Below are 17,023 nucleotides of genomic sequence, written 5' to 3'. Positions count from 1 at the left end.
TCTGCTTTCCTAGAAGCAAGGTCATTCAGCCACCTGCACTCCTCAGTCTCACCTGGCTGCTTCTTCAGCCAGGCCTGCCTCAACAGGTCACAGCCGAACTCTTGGAATAGGGAATGAGATCTGAGAAGCCCGACCTCTAGCCCATCTCACCACATACCACCCCCGCCAGGCCCCTGAGCCGGTTCTGTCTGCACAAACGCAATCTGCAGAGCACTGGCTCTTGTAACAGGACTATCTGCTCAGTCAAAGCTAAAATGAAGTGGTGGTCACTGCTGTGCCTTCACCTGAAGCACGTGACTACCTGTCAGTTCAGGGCTTTGACCACTACCCCTCACAGAAGGGACATGGAGCTGCCTGTCCAAGAGACCCCTGAGAGAATCAGGAGGCAGCTAATGCATTCACACACACCCTCCTCAGCAAAAGCATGAGGGCCCCCCCTTCCCATGTGGCTCTGAACATCTCCCCCAGTCTAAGGGGAAGCGCACCTGGTTTGCTCTCGTGTTGTGGGGTTTCCTGCGGGCTCACAGGGGCACTGCTCGGGATCTCCTTGTAGGAAGATGAGGCCCGGAGAGTCACCGCTCCCTTCCCAGTGCAGATTTTTGAAGGATCCATGTCTGAAAAGAAAAGACCCAAAAGAGAAAACTGAACCCAAGACTCTAGAAGGATTAAAGCGACAGTCAGTTAGCAAATTGGCAGAGCTGGGGAATGAGATGAACCTGGTTACAGCCACGCAAAGTCTTCAGGCGCTGGCAGTCAATGAACATTAATCTGTGGGTGGGGCGGAGGGACGAATCACATTTTCAGGGGTTTACGCTGCATCATGAAGTTAGGGGGAAATGGGGGCAATGGTGAGTTCTGAGTAAATGTATGAGTTAGAGTATCAGCCAAAAACATTTCAGAATGAAAGCAGGTTCACTCCTTTTATTAAATGAAGTTTAGGATGGTGAGCAGACTTCTGGCCAATTAGTAAGCCACAGTTCAAGGAAGAGTTTATGGAAGATTTCCCAAGCTTCCAGATCATCCCTCTTATAAAAGAGTCGGGTGGTAAATAGGGAGTTAATGGGTGCTCCATGGAGAATCATTGCTCCTCGCAGTTTTCCAATGGGAAAGGGCCAAGTAAATCTCCTTCGATTAGCAAGTCAGGACCCCCAAAACGATGAGACAGAAGGATAGACCACCTGGCGAGAAAGCTCAGAGCGAGAGCCTCACGTTCCAAATGTAACAAAGAACACACAGCAACAAAAACAGCTAGAATGGCTTCGCCCTTCAACGAACAGTGTCCACTGAGCCCCGGGTCCTTACCCCTCCCTACGGTTTCACGAGGGCCCAATAACAGACCCAGGTCACCTCTGAGAGTTCCCTTGAGAAGAATTTCCAAATATGCTTCACTTGATGCCCATCCTCCAGGAAAATCAGTAACAGGAGGCAGGAAACTGGTGCAGACCACACAATTCTACGAGGCGCACGTGTCGAGTGTTTCTTTCTTTGTGCACAGCTGAGCTAAGCTGAACTCCATGGTTTGTTTTTTGGTTTGGTTTTTTTTTTTTTTTTTTGGTCCAATTGCTCACAGCCTGCATCCCTGACCTAAAATTGTCACGATTAGGATTACGGGCTAAAGTCCGGGGTATGTGTTCGGGCAGAATGTGGGCTCAGATGTCCAACTCATCCCCATCCCTGTGCGAGGGCACAGAGAGGCAAAGCCTGCTCAGTCCTTGCTTCCCACTGCAGCCTCCTGTCCAGCAACTCAGGCAGAACAATCACCAGTGTCAGAGAACAGATCTGCCCGTCAGCACCTCTCCACTGAAAGCGAAGCACAAAACCCACAATGTCCAGCAGGGCTGGCAGTAGCCTTGGAGAGTGTCTGACCTGTCCAACTCTATCAAGAAGCTAAGTGACTGATGTCACAAAACTATTGGGAAAACTGGTTCATGATCATTTCAAAAGGATGAGGGGGCAAACTGACAGATCCAGTCCATCCATAGGTTCCTGGACACACAGCCAGATTTGCCCAACTTCTGGAAGTGACACTGGGTAAAGTACCGCCCAGGCCTCACGTGTCCCACTTTGTACAGAAGGACGCTGTGAGCCAGAGCTGACATCCGAACTGTAGAGAGGCAGGAAGTGACTGCACGTAAAGTCAGGGAGGGGCGGGGATGCTCTGGAACTGGCCCAGGGAACATCACAGAGGAGAGTCTAAGTTTGGCTTCTAAGGCAGCTGCCTCATTCACAGGGAATATAAGGCAGAGGTGCCCTGTGCCAGGTTAATTCTCAGGGAAACTGGAGTTTTAACTAAAGTATGGGAGTTGGAAACCTCTAGGAAGAGCCTAAGAAGTCCACGCAGCTCGGACCCATCCAGAGTGAATGTTTTGGCCTCTGCACGGACGCGTCTCCGAAAGAAGGGAGCGGCAAGGCTTCTGTCCTCGGTTCTTCCCCACACTCGCTGACTCCCAGACACACACACACACACACACACGCGCACACGCACACAGAGGAAGAAAGGAAACCAAGTGAGAAAGTGAGAGGGAATGCCTCCTAAACATGCAAGGATTAAGCCTCAAAGTATGTGTTAGAAGGAAAGAAAGGAAAACCATGCGTGATCTGCTAATCATTTTAAAAGAAACCAACCCAAGGAGAGATACCTGTAGGTAGGACTAAGCCTGCAGCGTTTTTCACTGTCTTCACAGGAATTATTTTAACAGCAGAAATAGAGCGTGCACGTAAAGGGTCGGCAGTTGCTGAAAACACAAAAGGGTAAATGGTGCATCCAGAAAGAACATTTGGGAAACACTCAGGCAGTTGAGGAACTGGGCAGGGACAATAGGAGGAAGTCGCCCACACAAAAATAACAATACAAAGAGCAGTAGATGCAGTAATTAAAAATAACCTGCTTTCTCTCTTTAGAGTTCTAGGCCAAGACAGCAGACCCCTCCCTCCAACCATCACCCCGATACAGTTGGTCAGTGTTCGTCGGTGCCTCCTGCCACACCAGGAGCTTGCCAAGGCTCTGGACAAAGAGATTTGCAGAGACACAGATGGCCTGGCAAAGAGAGGACGGGGAGAGCAGTCAGGGTCCAGGTCCCTCAGGAGAACGCTGCGGGGAGGACTCCGAGGAGGGACGCTACAGCCAGGAGGCTCCAGATGAGTGCAGGAAGGAAAGGAACAAGTTCGTGACTCACCTGGTCCCTTCAGCCATCACAGCTGCTTCCCCTAAATCATAACTTCTGGAGTCCTGTGCCCACTCTAACAATCACGGGCCTCTGGCCCCAAGCAAATCAGAACCCTCATCTGTTAGACAGCAGATGGTCTTGCTTAAACCCACCCTTTCCTGGGCAAGAAGTGCCAAGTGTCCAAGTGCAGGCATAAGACTCTGGGCAGCACCCAAGCGCGCAGTCCAGGATCCTGACATCCAGCTGAGCCAAGGCAAAGCAGGGCCACGTCCTGGGTGCTCATGCTTCTCTATCTGCAGGACCCCTGGGCTCCCTGCCTACCTGGATTCTGCAATCTCAACAGTGGCCACATCCCCAAACCCTGGCTTCTCACAGCCAGTCTGTTATGAGGCCCCTCGCCCTCTCTCTTAACGGCAGCACAGAGAGATGGGAGGGTGCCAAAGTCGCTCCAATGAGTGACATCCAGAGGTCTCGTGGCCCCAGATCCACAGAATCACGAAGGGGTAGGGCTGTTTGGGAACAAGACTGTCACTGCATAATCAGCATCATGCTGGCGAGCCCGTCAAGGGGACAGGCGGGAGGGCGGGAGGCACCTCTGCGGTGGACAGTGCACCTTCCAGTCCCTCAGGCTGCCACTTCGCAAGGCACGTGACAGTCGCACGGCATCTGGTCATCAACTGGTAAGTTGAGAATGATGATACTGTGTGTGTTAAGATACGAATGCGTTTTCACCGCAATCCTACTGACTGCTCCTTAGGACCACTCAGGGAAGGGCGGAGTGGAGATTTTTGGTACTGTTTTCAGAGGAAGAAGTGAGAGGCTCAGGGCCATGCTCAGGGCACTCAGTTCTCACATGGAGAGGCTGAGATTGGAGCTCGGCTGTCCTGGCTCCTGGTTCAGTGACCTGCCAGGCCACCCTGATGACCTTTAGGTTACACCTGCCCCTTGTTTCCAAAGGTGGGTCTCACAGAGGACAGGGTGGGACACGTCTCCTCCTGCCACCCTCCCCCCAACTCCCTAAGTCTCTTGTGTAAATGAATTCACAGGAATGGGGTCTATGGCCCCGCAGGTCTTACACGCATCAGGGCCCCCACTTCGCGTGCTCCTCACTGGCCACTCAACACTCCCCGTGGCCACTCCACAGATGCCAGTCCTCAGTGTTCCCTAAGTGCAACTTAGCCTGGATTGTCCAAGACCCCAAGAACGCAGCAGACACAGCCCCACTGTGAGTGCAGGCAGGCAGACGACAACACAACGGCAGCAGGACCCCTCCTGCCTCCGAGGAACCCACCCCCACACCTGGGCCCCGATTCCCCACCTGCTCCCGCTCTCTAGGCTTCCCTCCCCAGCTGGTTTGTTCTCAGTTCACACTTTGCCTTGTCTCAAAAGAAAAACCGGCTGAACCAGATGGAAATTACAAAGGCCAAAATGCCAAAGGCTGTGAAATTATTCTTTGAGAAATGGTGGATTTTGACTTAAATGTCCAATAGCAGGATCTTTGTCCTTCCTCTTTGATACCATAAAGTTCAGTCAGACAAGCACTCAAATTCCAGTTTTGAAGATCATCACATTTCCTCATTTTGTAGATAAGGGAACTCACACCCACAAAGATAAAGGACCTCCCAAGACATTCGTGAGTGGCAGAGCCGGGACTGGAACCCGCGCCTGCCCACTGTGCCGTGAGTGCCCCGTCACACCACACTGCCAAGCAGCACCAGGGCCCTGCTGCCAGGCTACCGGGGAGGCCACGCTGAGGTCAGGATGAAAGTCTCCAGGGCAAGTGAGACCCAAAGGTCATCTTATCCATTTCACATTTAAATCTTTCACTCTAAAATTCTTTAAAAACTGAAAATATGAAAGGATGTACATGAAACTAATGCCACCGAGATCATTTATCTTAATGATTTAGGCTCTTGCCTCAGGGTCAGGACTGTGAACGTGTAACTGTTTATTACAGGTGAAGGTGAGATGCTGGGTAAGGGATATTTCAGCCTGATAAATGCCATGTGTACCAGGCAAGACGTATGCCTTGGTCCGTGTGTTTGATCTGCCCTTCACAGCATTCTTGTGAGCTAGAGACAGTTTTTAATGCATCACCTCACAGTGGGAAAACGGCAGCCTCAGACCCAGGAGATGCAACAGGCTCAGATCTCGGAACGTCAGCGTGGGGAGCAAGTGTCCAGTTCACAGCCTGGTCAGGCCAATGATGCTCCCACCAGGCAGGTCGCATAGCCCCAGCCCAACATGCTCTGCACCTTCTAGAAATGCCTTCCAGCACCCAGCCAGGCTTCTGTCCAAGAGCCTTACCTTTGTCTTGCCCATCACTGCCGGGGGCCAAGCCATTCACCACGGCTTTGGAAGCACCGACATCACATTCTGAAAGAAAGAAAAGAGCACGAGGCTTGCGATTTTGCCACCCTAGCATTTAACGAGTTCTGCTTGGTATGAAGTGCTGCGGACAGAGTCGAGAGACAGCAGAGGGGTCCCTGCCCTCAAAGACCCTGGAGTGGTTCCATCCATCTTCCCCCACACATTCTGGGGGCTTCCTCAGCACTGGTTGGGCTTCCTAGGGTGTCGTGGGGGAGTTCTGGAAACACTGCGTGGCCTGAGAGGACGACAGAGCTGCTTGGAGATGGAAGTGTGTGACAGGTGACATAAATTCTCTTGCATCCTTGCTATGTCTTCCTTCCTGCCATTTAAAAAGTCTGCTTAACTCCCTCAAAATGGCATCTCCCTCCTGACCAAGGCCAGCTCAGATGCATCCCTGTGCACCCAGCTGCCATCTGTCAGACAACCAGGACAGAAGCCTCAGGCTCCTGGATGCTGCCCTTCAGCCCACCCTACGCCCCACCTGTCAAAGTCACGCTGTCCCACCCGCGAAGTGTCCTTAGTCACACCCCGTCTCCCCAACCCGGTTCAGGTGCTCATGCTACTGTCCAGGGATGACGCGGCTTCCTGACCGCTCCCCTTGCCTCCTTTCCGCCCCTCCTCTAACCCGAGCCTCAGTCTGCATCCCAAGAGCACTCTCTAGACCCTGACCTCACCACAGCCCTCCCAGGGTTAAAAAGCCCCACAGTGCAGGACAGAGGGAAAGAAAATGGGATTCTGCAATGTGATTTTCTAAAACTTATTTACTTTAAATACACTATATTTCACCTCTGTTTTGAAGATAAAAATTTGGGACTTTATTCTGGCAGTTCAATCATTCAGAATATTATTTCCGTGGGGGAAAAACATTCCATGTTTCCAAAGGTGAACAAACGATTGTTTGGAATATAATTTTTTATTAAATAGGATGATCTGTATCTTAGCATGCCTGGTTATATTTAAATGAATAAATTGACATTCTTGATAATTAAAAACCAACCAATCAACCTGCATGCCCTAGAGGCCACCAGCTACCTAGAGGGCAAAGCCTGAGCAACTCACCCTAGATTCAAGGCCTTCCCACCGCCAGGACCAGCCCGTTCCAGCTGCATGTCCTGCTTCCCCCTGCCTGCCATGCTGGCTTCAACACTTTGGGCATGTCAGATACTTTCAGACCTCAAGGCCTTGGTTCCTACGAGGCCCTTACCAAGAATGCCTTCTCCCCTCTTCTTACCTTGCAGAAATGCTGTGCGTTCTTGAGACTCCCCTCAGATGTCCCCTCCTCTGTGTCACCTGGGACTTTCCTGAGTTCAGCTCAGCCACAGACACTGAAAGCCTCCCACCTGCAGCCTAATCCCCACCCAGTTCTCCATCCCAAAATAGCAGGAGGCAGGCCAGGGAAGACAGGCGGGCAGGCCCAGTCACCCCAGGACATGTGGCCAACATGCTTGGAGGGACCCCCAACAGCCAAGCACCAGCCAAACTACAAACATAATCATAACTAGCTATGAGTTTTATTTGCTTATTTTTTTTTTTTTTTGATACTAGTCAAGTGCAGGAGTGAGAAGAGGGGAAAGAACACAACAAGGAGTTCAGTCTGTAACTGACTATGAACAACTGATTGAGATAACTCACTACCTTCGGACCACCCTAGCTATGGTTTTTTAAACACTGATTTGCCTGGATCTCAGGATCCATGTATAGCAGTCTGTAACTGGCATCTCATTTTATCCTTAAGACCCAACCCCTGGAGCTAGGAGTTAGGAACTCCTATTGTATAGATAAGAAAATCGAGGCTCAGAGAGGATGCTAGACCCACCCAAGATCACTTGGCTGGGATTTGAACTCTGGTCTGCACCATTTCACAGTTCATCTTCTTTCTCCCCAGTGAGATAATCATTTTGGTTTCCTGATTTACATATAACCTGTTTCCCCAGACACTGGGACTAAAGCCCAGTCCTAAACCCCAGTATCTCATTAGGTTGAGATGAAGTCACCCTACCTAGGCCCTTAACAACGAGCCTCCTAAAGGGGTAGTCACCCTCTACACTGACAGGCCAGCCCGGATGCTGCCCAAGGCCGCTTCCCTTCCCTTGGGTGGCCTGGACTTTCCCAATGCTGGCCCCATAGTCTGTGTGTCCTGCTAATTGCCCCACATCTACCTATGGATGGAGGCTAATTCTCCTAGCTGTCAGTGTCTCCCTCAAACTTTCATTTCTGGGATGGGTAGAAGGAGGCTGTTGGCAAGAAGGCGAGAAATACAAGTTAAAGAAACAGCACACATTCCACCACCCATTTTTCTTTCTTGAACTATCCCCTCCCCGTGCACCTGCTCTAGCTCCTCCTAGGAATTCAGGCCATGCCTCAGGCGTCCCCAAGCTAGAACTGGGGCAGCCTCTGAACTACCTTCAGCCCAGTCCCATGTTCTTCCTTTGCTTTTTTATTTTTCTTTTAATTAAATGTTAACCAAACTTGAAGAAATTTTAGAAAAGTGTTTAAAAATCAATAATTTCATCACCTTAAACCCAAACCTCTGCAGCATAAGGTGTTGGTGTCCAACAGCCAAATTTGACTCAACAACACTAGCTGGGTGATCCCAGACAAACTGCTAACCCCTCAGGGCCTCAGTTTCCCCAGCTATATAATGGGAGGGTGTTAAACCATGCCCACCATTGGGGATTTGCCATGAGAATAAACAAGATCATGCAGGTAAATCATTTCCCTTGATGCCTGGCAGCCAAGCCCAAATTTGGAATAAAAAGAACACACTGTTTTCATGCTCTTTCCATCAAAGGTTAAAACAAGTATTTTCCACGTAGCTACTTTCTCCCTAATGATCATTTTTAATAGTGGCATAATATTCCATCAAGTAAATACACACAATATACTTACTTATTCCCCACCTTCATGTGGGTGATGTTTTTTGTTTCCTTCTTTTAAATCAAGATAGAAATTCCTAAGAGTGGGATTATCAGGTCAAAGGGTGTAGAGTTTTTGGACTCTTTCTAGGCAATGCCTCCTTCCAGCACCCCACCTGCAGGAGAGATCTCGGGGAGAAGTCCCCAGGGCATTTCCACTCCCTCACCCTCCTTCTTGGCCCTTCCTTTCCTCCCTCTCTGGCCTTTATTAATGCCAAGAGTAGCAACGCCAGTTTAGATTGGAAGAGCGGAAAACTTCAAGCTGCAGAGCGAAAGTTATTTTTAAAAGCCATGGACTGTTTTAGAGGACAAGAAAAGTAAAAATCCAAACAGACAACAAAACATGAGTTACAAAGTGGGAGCTACTGGCAGCACCCAGGTCCACTTGGAGCGGGGAAAAAAGGTGCACATCCTCTTCACATACAGCAAAAGCACTCAAGGAATCAGGAACAAGCCAAGGCCCTCTCTTTGCAAGGAGGAATCTGAGCTGATACCAGTAAGAACCCACGATGGAGCCCTTGCTCCACTGTGTCCGTGCCTTAGACACAGTGCTCAGCACTTTAAAAGCACTGCCTCACTTAATCCTCACAAAGTCCCAAGGAACTGGTGCTTTTAGTATGTCCATTTTGCAGAAGAGAATGCAGAGAAGGGTCCACCACAGGTTCAAGGCCACAGTCAATACATGATGAGGCCAGGGTGTGGCCCTGAGCTGTTCTACCCTGGAACCCTTCTAGGACCTAACCACAAACTATCCTTCCTAGGACTTGACCAAAAGGGCACCATATGTAAATAAATGGAAAAAGCTTGTTTTCAATCCATATAACTCATGAAATAGTGCAGGATTAAGAGACCCCTGAATGAGATATCCAAATGGTCATTCCCCACCCCAGCCTGCCCCTCCTGCAGGGCTCTGGGAGGCTCCAGGGCATGCTCAGTGGCCAAGATGGGCCTTAATCTCCAGATGGAAACTTTTCTGTTTCCAGTTCTGGGCTGGACAGCTGACAGCTCTCGGTTACACGATGAGCAGGGATCTGTTCCCATCTCTGTCTTCCCCTGGCCCGTGTTTTCTACCCCAGTTGAAACCTAAAAATACTCAAAACTAGGTATTTGTTTAGGTCTTGCTTTTTTACTACTAAAGGCAAAGCAAAAGAGTGAGCAAACTGCTCTACCAGCCCAGATGAGGGAAGATTAGACAAGCTCACTCCCTGGGGCAATTATGGTCAATCTGTTTACTTTTGCTGCAGTCACTTGGATTAAGAAACACCACTGAGGTGTATACATATGTCAAAATTTATCAGATTGTATACTTAACATATCTGCAGTGTGTATGCCAATTATATCTCAATAAAGGGAAAAGGGGCTATTAAAAAGATTAGGACATGGTGCATGTAAAGTGTACAGCACACATAGTAGGCACTCAAAAAATCATTAACAATGAAGGTGATGATGGTGATGAAGATGATTTATGACGAAGCTTTGGCCCTCGCCCAGGTCTCAAAAAATAAAAAATAAAATATTGCTGGAGCCTTCAGCATACGTGGAAAATCTGGGTAAACTGCCCAGTTCTGTAGATTTGACAAGAGAAGGGCAGGGTTTGAAATCACTTACCAGAGCTCATGGTGGCAGCAAGGACAAGTCTTCTGAAATTGGGGCTCTGAACTGCTCTGCAGAAAAACAAAGACCACACAACGGAATCAATGAATGGTAGGTCTAAGATAAATCCCTATGGTTAGTATTAAAAATGCAAACACTGTAACCCTTGATGAAACAGAGTCATGTACATGACCTTGGGCACTTCACTCGACCTCCTTGGTCTTAGTTTTGTCACCCATACTTGATTTAGATGTTATCCAAAATCTCTTCCAGCTCTAACTTTCTATTTAACATTAAAGACTTCAAGTTACATGAGTGCACATGGTTCAAGAAGGAGGCAAAGGAAAGGAAAAAAACACATTTAGGAGAAAGGTAAAATTATAACACAAACCACATTATCAGAAGTCAATAATAATAGGGAATGCTTACATATATAATAGCTTACTATGCACAAGGCAATGTTCTAAATGCTTTAAATATATTAATATTAATGCATTTGATCCTCTCAACAACCCTGCGGTAAGCACCAACATCATGGTAGTTTGCACAAATGAAAAAACCGAGGCACAGCGAGGTGAAGCAGCTTGGCTATCATGGTGGAGGAGTTGATACTGGAACCCAGACAACTCCCAGGCCCAAGCTCCAAGCACCCCACTCTACCTCCTGCAGTGAGAACCAATCACTGGTGTTCAAATGGATAACCTCTTGATTTAGTAAGCATCTCAAATCAAAGAAAGCTTAAATTATACTGGCAATGCCCTAATATACATCCAAAAGATCTCTTTTTTTTTTGAGACAGAATCTCGCTTTGTTGCCCGGGCTAGAGTGAGTGCCGTGGCGTCAGCCTAGCTCACAGCAACCTCAAACTCCTGGGCTCAAGCGATCCTACTGCCTCAGCCTCCCGAGCAGCTGGGACTACAGGCATGCGCCACGATGCCTGGCTAATTTTTTCTATATATTTTTAGTTGTTTTGGTTTTCAGATAATTTCTTTCTATTTTTTTTTTTTTTTTTAGTAGAGACGGGGTCCCGGTCTTGCTCAGGCTGGTCTCGAACTCCTGACCTTGAGCGATCCACCCACCTCGGTCTCCCAGAGTGCTAGGATTACAGACGTGAGCCACCGCGCCCGGCCTAAAAGATCTTTCTTGAGTTATAATTTGCATACAACCAAATGTATCCATTTTAATTGTACAATTTGATGACTTTTGACAAATATATATGTCCTATAACACAAGTACAATGTACAGCATTTCCATCACCCCAAAAAGTTCCCTCATGCTCTCAAAAAAAGTTCCCTTGTACCTCTCTATCATCATGTACCATTCCAAGACACTGTTAACCACTGATCTGCTTTCTATTACTATAGTTTTACCTTTTCTTTTATTTTGTATAAATGGTATCATAGTATATGTAATCTTTGTGCCTGGCTTCTCTCATTCAGAATAACACTTTTGAAAAGTAACTGGCTATATATGTGTGGGTCAATTTCTGGACTCTATTTTGTTCTGTTGAGCTGTCTTTATCTAATAACTATCTTGATTACTGTAGCTTTCTGTAGTCTTGAAATCAGGTGGTGTGTCTTCCAACTTGATTATTTTTAAAAATTGTTTTTGCTATTTTAGGTCCTTTGCATTTTCATGTAAAGTTTAAGGCCATCTTATCAATTTCTACCAAAAAAAAAGTCTGTTGGAATTCTGATTGAGATCATGCTATTGAATCTATAGATCTGGGGAAAATAGTTTAATAATACTGAGTCTTCCAATTCATGAATATGGCCTATCTCTCCCTTTATCCAGGCCTTCTTTAATTTCTCTCAGCAATGTTTTATAGTTTTCAAAGCATATACTTTGAATAGCAAGGTCTTACTGAATACACCTGAAAATCACACAATCCGAAAAACAAGTTCTCAGGATATGTAGAGCCTTGATATTTAAAGTGTGGTCCACAGACCAGAAGCACTGGCATTAGCTGGCAGGTTATTAAAAATGCAGAAAACTCAGATTCCACCCTACATCTACTGAATCAGAATCTGCATTTTAACAAGATCCCAGATGCTCCATTCGCACTTTAAAACATGAGGAGCAATGAAATAGAGAAAATTCCTGGTTCATGAACTCTGTAATAGGGATGTCAAGATATAGTATGAGGGTCTGCATAAGGAGACATGCTTTAGTTTCCTTTTTTAAGAAGCTTAAGTTGGGCGCTGGTTTCCTTTCTGGCTGGTTGCTTTGCTTACTGTCCTTGGAACTGACAGAGTAGAATGCTAGGGGCAAAAAGAAAATCGTTCTAAGTCCTTCTCTGGCGCCCAAATCAGCAGTAAGTTTGACTTTGTCACTGTCATGTACACCTGAGACTACCCATGACCTTCAATAGTGCCCCCAGATTGTTCTCTAAGCTGTCGAGACATTTGTTCCTTTAGTCAAGGAACATGCACCCTGCTGTTATCTATTAATATATGTCCTGGTGTTTTCCAGTCCTAGTTTTTTGGTACCTCAGTTTGCCTCCCAGGACCAAAAGGGCTGTTGTGATATCATCCAAATGTTTTTATTTTATAAATAATTTTCATGATCAATTTTATTATGTTAAAGTTTTATTTATGCAATTTTTAAAGCATGATTGAAGAAAGCTTCTAAATTCAACTGTGAAGTTACCTTAACATAAACTATTTTTATTCCTTTACAATCTTTTCTAAACTTCAAATTCATAAACAGCATGCACACAGTTGTAAATATAATATCTGGGTAGCTTTGTGTTCTAATTTTTAAATTAAGTATTTCATGAATATTCTTCTGGGTTTCTACACAGTTAGCATATCCATCATTTTAACAGTTGTATAATATTTCATTACAATAACATTCCATAATCCATTTACTAATTCCCTCTGTATAGGTTAGTTTAATTCGTCTTAATGTTAAAAATAAGCACAAAGCACATAGCATCTTAGGCTGGGGAAAAAATGAATGGAGATGTCTTATGAACTAAATAAAGGATGATTAATTCACACGTGATGAGTAATCACTGTCATATGTAGGTAGCCCTTTGCACATTTTATACTTTTTAATATAGAAGCTACTAGCTTTCAGTGTCAGCCCCACTCTTACTTACAAACTGACCTGAAGTAGACATGGTTAGGGGATAATACTTAAGATATTTAATCATCATTTTGCCACAGATGATCACTAACCAGAGTCGATGCCAGTTGTGGCACACTCTGGGAGGCCCCTCCCTGTACCTGGTATTAACCATTTAGTGGCTGGACAGAAAGAAGGTGGAAAGAGAATGGATCCAGGGTGGTGAGAAACTATTTCAATATTTCAAGAACTAGTATGACAATAGCAGGTGACAATGACAATGTATAGGTGCATACCAGCTCTGCAGATGGGACTTTTTGGGTAGTAGGTTCTAATATGTGCTCTCACTTAGTGATTGTTTGAATCTGTAGCAGGTGATGCAAAGAAGCAGGGGGCAGTTGAAAATAAAATTAAAACTTCAGCAAGGACAGCAGTGTCCAGTCCTCACCAGTGATGGCAACAGCAGCAACATCCTATCCAGACTATTCCAGGGCCTGATTCTGGCTCTGATTCCAGCCAACTCAGCCTCCTGGAATTCCTGCCCCAGTTCTGAGTGCAGTTCTCCAGCCTTCCATAAACTCCATGAACTGCCCAAGATTTTGCCAGTAAATCCCTTTTTGGTTTGAACTCACCAGAGCCGGTTTCTGGTTATTTGCATTCCAAGAACCTTGGCCAGTAGAGGATAGGAGGGAGGAGTCCTAAAAGTTTCATTTGAAGAGGAGAATATTCATTCCTCTCTCCCAAGGTGAGGCTGGCCAGATCTAAATCCCAAATGGCTCAGCAATAATTTTTTCTTTACAACCTGAAGAGCTCAGAGGCCGGGCAGCAAGGATACGTCCAGGACACCACACAAACTGAGCCTGACCAGAAAAACGCTGAAAGCTTTGAAAATCATAATCTAGTCCCTGCTGTTTATAGGCTATGACAATCAGATGTAGAACTTGAAAGTTTATTTTACATAAAAACCTCTGACACTTAAAATTTATTTTAAAACTAAGCTATAAAGAGCTTGATTTGGTTGAGTACATGATAGCATGTCTTTGGAATGTCTCCCACAAGTCCCTCCAAAGGAGCCAGGCACCTCTGAATAAAAGCCAAAAAGATGGACAGTGCTGTCTAGTGGCAATTTCAGACAACTGCAAGTGGGCAGTTACTCCCTTAGTGGGTTATAGGAACCAATACAGTGTCACAGCTTGGTTGGGCCAGTGTGGGTCAAGCTGCCATTCCTCACCTTGGGCTTTTGGGACCTACCGTACTTGGTCAACACACCACAGCATCAACACAGACATTCCACTAGAAGAACAAGACGTGAAGGAGCCAGAGTTGTTAAGAATTCGGGTAATTAATGGTTCTGCACGGTCCCTTCCTAATTCCATGACCCTATAATTCTAAGATAAATTTTGATGACACAAGACTGAATAATTACTAAAAATCAAAAGTTACTTTCATGTTCCCAGCTGAAATAGGGTCAAATAACTAAATATGGGTTGTTTACTAGGGGAGGAAAGAAGGTCCTTATATGGATAGTTTGTGGATCCATGACTAGTGAGAAGTTGAATTTGTCTTTAAAAATGAATTCAAGGTCCAGCAAAGGTTCTTGGAAGAGAATGAGCCTTTGGCTAAACCTCCCACACAGCATGCTCCAGCTTCTCCTATGCACTGTGGGGTTTTGCCTCCATAGCTCCCTTGTCCTCAATACCAGATTGTAAATTTCTGGAAAGGAAGGGCTGTATCATCATCAGCACTGAGCAGCACTTAACGCCATTGTTGCTGCTTAAAAGGAAGTCAGCTGAACACTTGGACAGAATACTGGTTATATTCTAGCTTTAAAATCCAACCTGGGACTTGATTTTATATATTTGCAGCTACTTCCAGTGGGCTTGAAAAGAATAGAGGCAGCACACAAAGCCCCAGAATAAATGGTTGGCCTTATTTCTTTGTACTTTGCTGATCCACTAGCAGAGCCACGTTTCTCCAATTTTCAACAGTTCCTTCTCTTCTCAATCTCTATTAATGTCATTTCTCCTCAAATGCACTCTCTACGTTACTGGAGAGGGTGCAGAGGCTCTTCAGAAAGCCAGAAAGGATAAACACTGAGTTGCTGATACTTCCTTTCGAGGGGAAGAAACGAGGATAAACTTGACCCTGACATTAACTTCGGTCTGGAATCCCACGACACGGCTGGGGCTCAGAACACAACAAGCACAAGGTTTCTGTGAAGACCCAAGTTTCTGGAGAGGGAGCAATAGGAAAACACACCAGAAAGGCCATCCTCCACATCCTCTCATTTCCTCCTGGCGTCCCTCCAACTCGGTTTCCGTTCTAACCAATTATCTGAAATGGCCTTCAGAAAGGTTTCCAGTGTACATACATGGCCAAGTCCGGCGGTTTCTGTCCTGCTCAGGGCCTCGCTGATCTTTCCACTGCATTTAAGACAGTTAATTCCCTCCTCCTCCTCACAAGCACTTTCTGGGACTGATTCCTAAGTGTCACTGTGAACTGGTTTACATTGGGCCATAAGGATCCTCCTTCTAGAACAGGGCTGCTGTCGTTCTTCTAGGAGTTTAAGTGCCAGAGGGTCATGAGCTGGTCCTTATTCCTTTCTAACTACATACTCACTTCCTTGAGGGTTCCATCTGGAATATTAGAACCAGAAGGACCCATGTAGGCTACCTCACCCATTTTCATGGTTTTTCAACTGTGTACCAAGGAGGTTCCATGAGCCCCCTCAGGCCACTGTGCAGGCACCCACCCACCCACTCCCCACATTTCACTTCAACCTGGGTCAAATTTCAATGGGGAAAAAAATCCATGGGACTCTTATAAGCTCAGAGGGTTGGCTGGACAGTACAGGGCAAAAAGGCAGTGAAGCTCCCAGGAAATAACATTATATCTAAAACACAGACCTGATGATACAATTCAAAGAGCATTTCTTCAGCACCTACTCTGCACCCAGGACAGTGCTTGGTCCAGGGACGACAACACGATCAAACAAGATTGCTGTCTTTGAGACCATCATCAGGGTTGGCCATCATCAGGCCATCAGCGTTGTAGGATGACATATGTGTGCCATTTAAATATAATGCAATGGAATAACCCTTCTGCTGGCAATCTGGCCTGAGTGTGACTGGGGCGGGAAAGAAAGGGAATAAATTCTGCGTGAGAGAGAGAATCAAGGAATGAATAAATACTAAAATTTTCAAATGTTTAATGACATACTTTCTGAAATCACCTCAAATGTCATACTTCTGGAGATACTGATCTAAAAATTCCAGTCCAAATTCCTTAATGTGCTGTAAGAGCCTGTAGGATCACGTCCTGTTACTTTTCCAGTCTCGTCTCCCCCGTGTCTTCCATGAGCCCCAAACTCCACCTGCACCATACTCGTTCTTCCTATTAAATCCTGAGAGGATTTCCCACATCCAAGCCTTTAATCTCGTTGCTTCCCACAAATGCCCTTTCCCTCACCTCCCAAAATTTAGGGCCAATCTCAACAACCAGACGCACTGGCCTAACAAAAATTAAAGGTCTTTATTTTCATCTAGTTTTATTTTTTATACCTATTAAAAGTCATGGAGATGAAGGGCCCATTTTAATAAGACCTGTTTATGATCACAAAATTCAGAAAGCCCATGCCCGAGCTCCCACTAACATCATCAAACTCTCATCCCAGGCCCATGCCAGAGAAGAGGCAGATTCAGAGCTGGAACAATAACTACCAATAAGTCTGAAATCATTTTTTACCTTTTATATTTGAGCAGAGGCTTTTAAATAAACATACAAAGTTGACTTCTGCCAACAAAATTGGCAATAAAGTAAAATGCAGCCCCCGAAACAGGTTCAAGTCTTATAAATGCAATATCAGTTGAGCTTTAAACAGAATTTAGGAGATGGTTCATAACCATACAT

At 46.0% G+C, this 17,023-nt stretch overlaps 1 protein-coding gene across 9 annotated transcripts in view; it reads right to left on the bottom strand.

The window, feature by feature from the left end:
* The window catches only part of SORBS1 (sorbin and SH3 domain containing 1), a 158,583-nt gene that overhangs the window by 104,573 nt on the left and 36,987 nt on the right, over positions 1-17,023 (bottom strand). For 5 of the 9 annotated variants that reach the window (XM_012654494.1, XM_012654498.1, XM_012654493.1 and 2 more), the window contains 3 exons: positions 10,061-10,116; positions 5,475-5,543; positions 486-614 (listed from right to left, as the gene is read on the bottom strand). In XM_012654494.1, the coding sequence (XP_012509948.1) occupies positions 486-614; positions 5,475-5,543; positions 10,061-10,070 (208 nt within the window). In that variant the 5' untranslated portion in view covers positions 10,071-10,116. Of the gene's footprint in view, positions 1-485; positions 615-2,639; positions 2,736-5,474; positions 5,544-10,060; positions 10,117-17,023 lie in introns of all 9 variants that reach the window. The other 4 variants (XM_012654492.1, XM_012654500.1, XM_012654490.1 and 1 more) reach the window with 1 other exon arrangement.

Source organism: Propithecus coquereli, unplaced genomic scaffold, assembly GCF_000956105.1.
Source record: "Propithecus coquereli isolate 6110/MARCELLA unplaced genomic scaffold, Pcoq_1.0 Scaffold440, whole genome shotgun sequence".
Lineage (NCBI taxonomy): Eukaryota > Metazoa > Chordata > Mammalia > Primates > Indriidae > Propithecus > Propithecus coquereli.
Note: the sequence above shows the minus strand (reverse complement) of the source record. Positions and strands in the feature narration are given on the sequence as shown.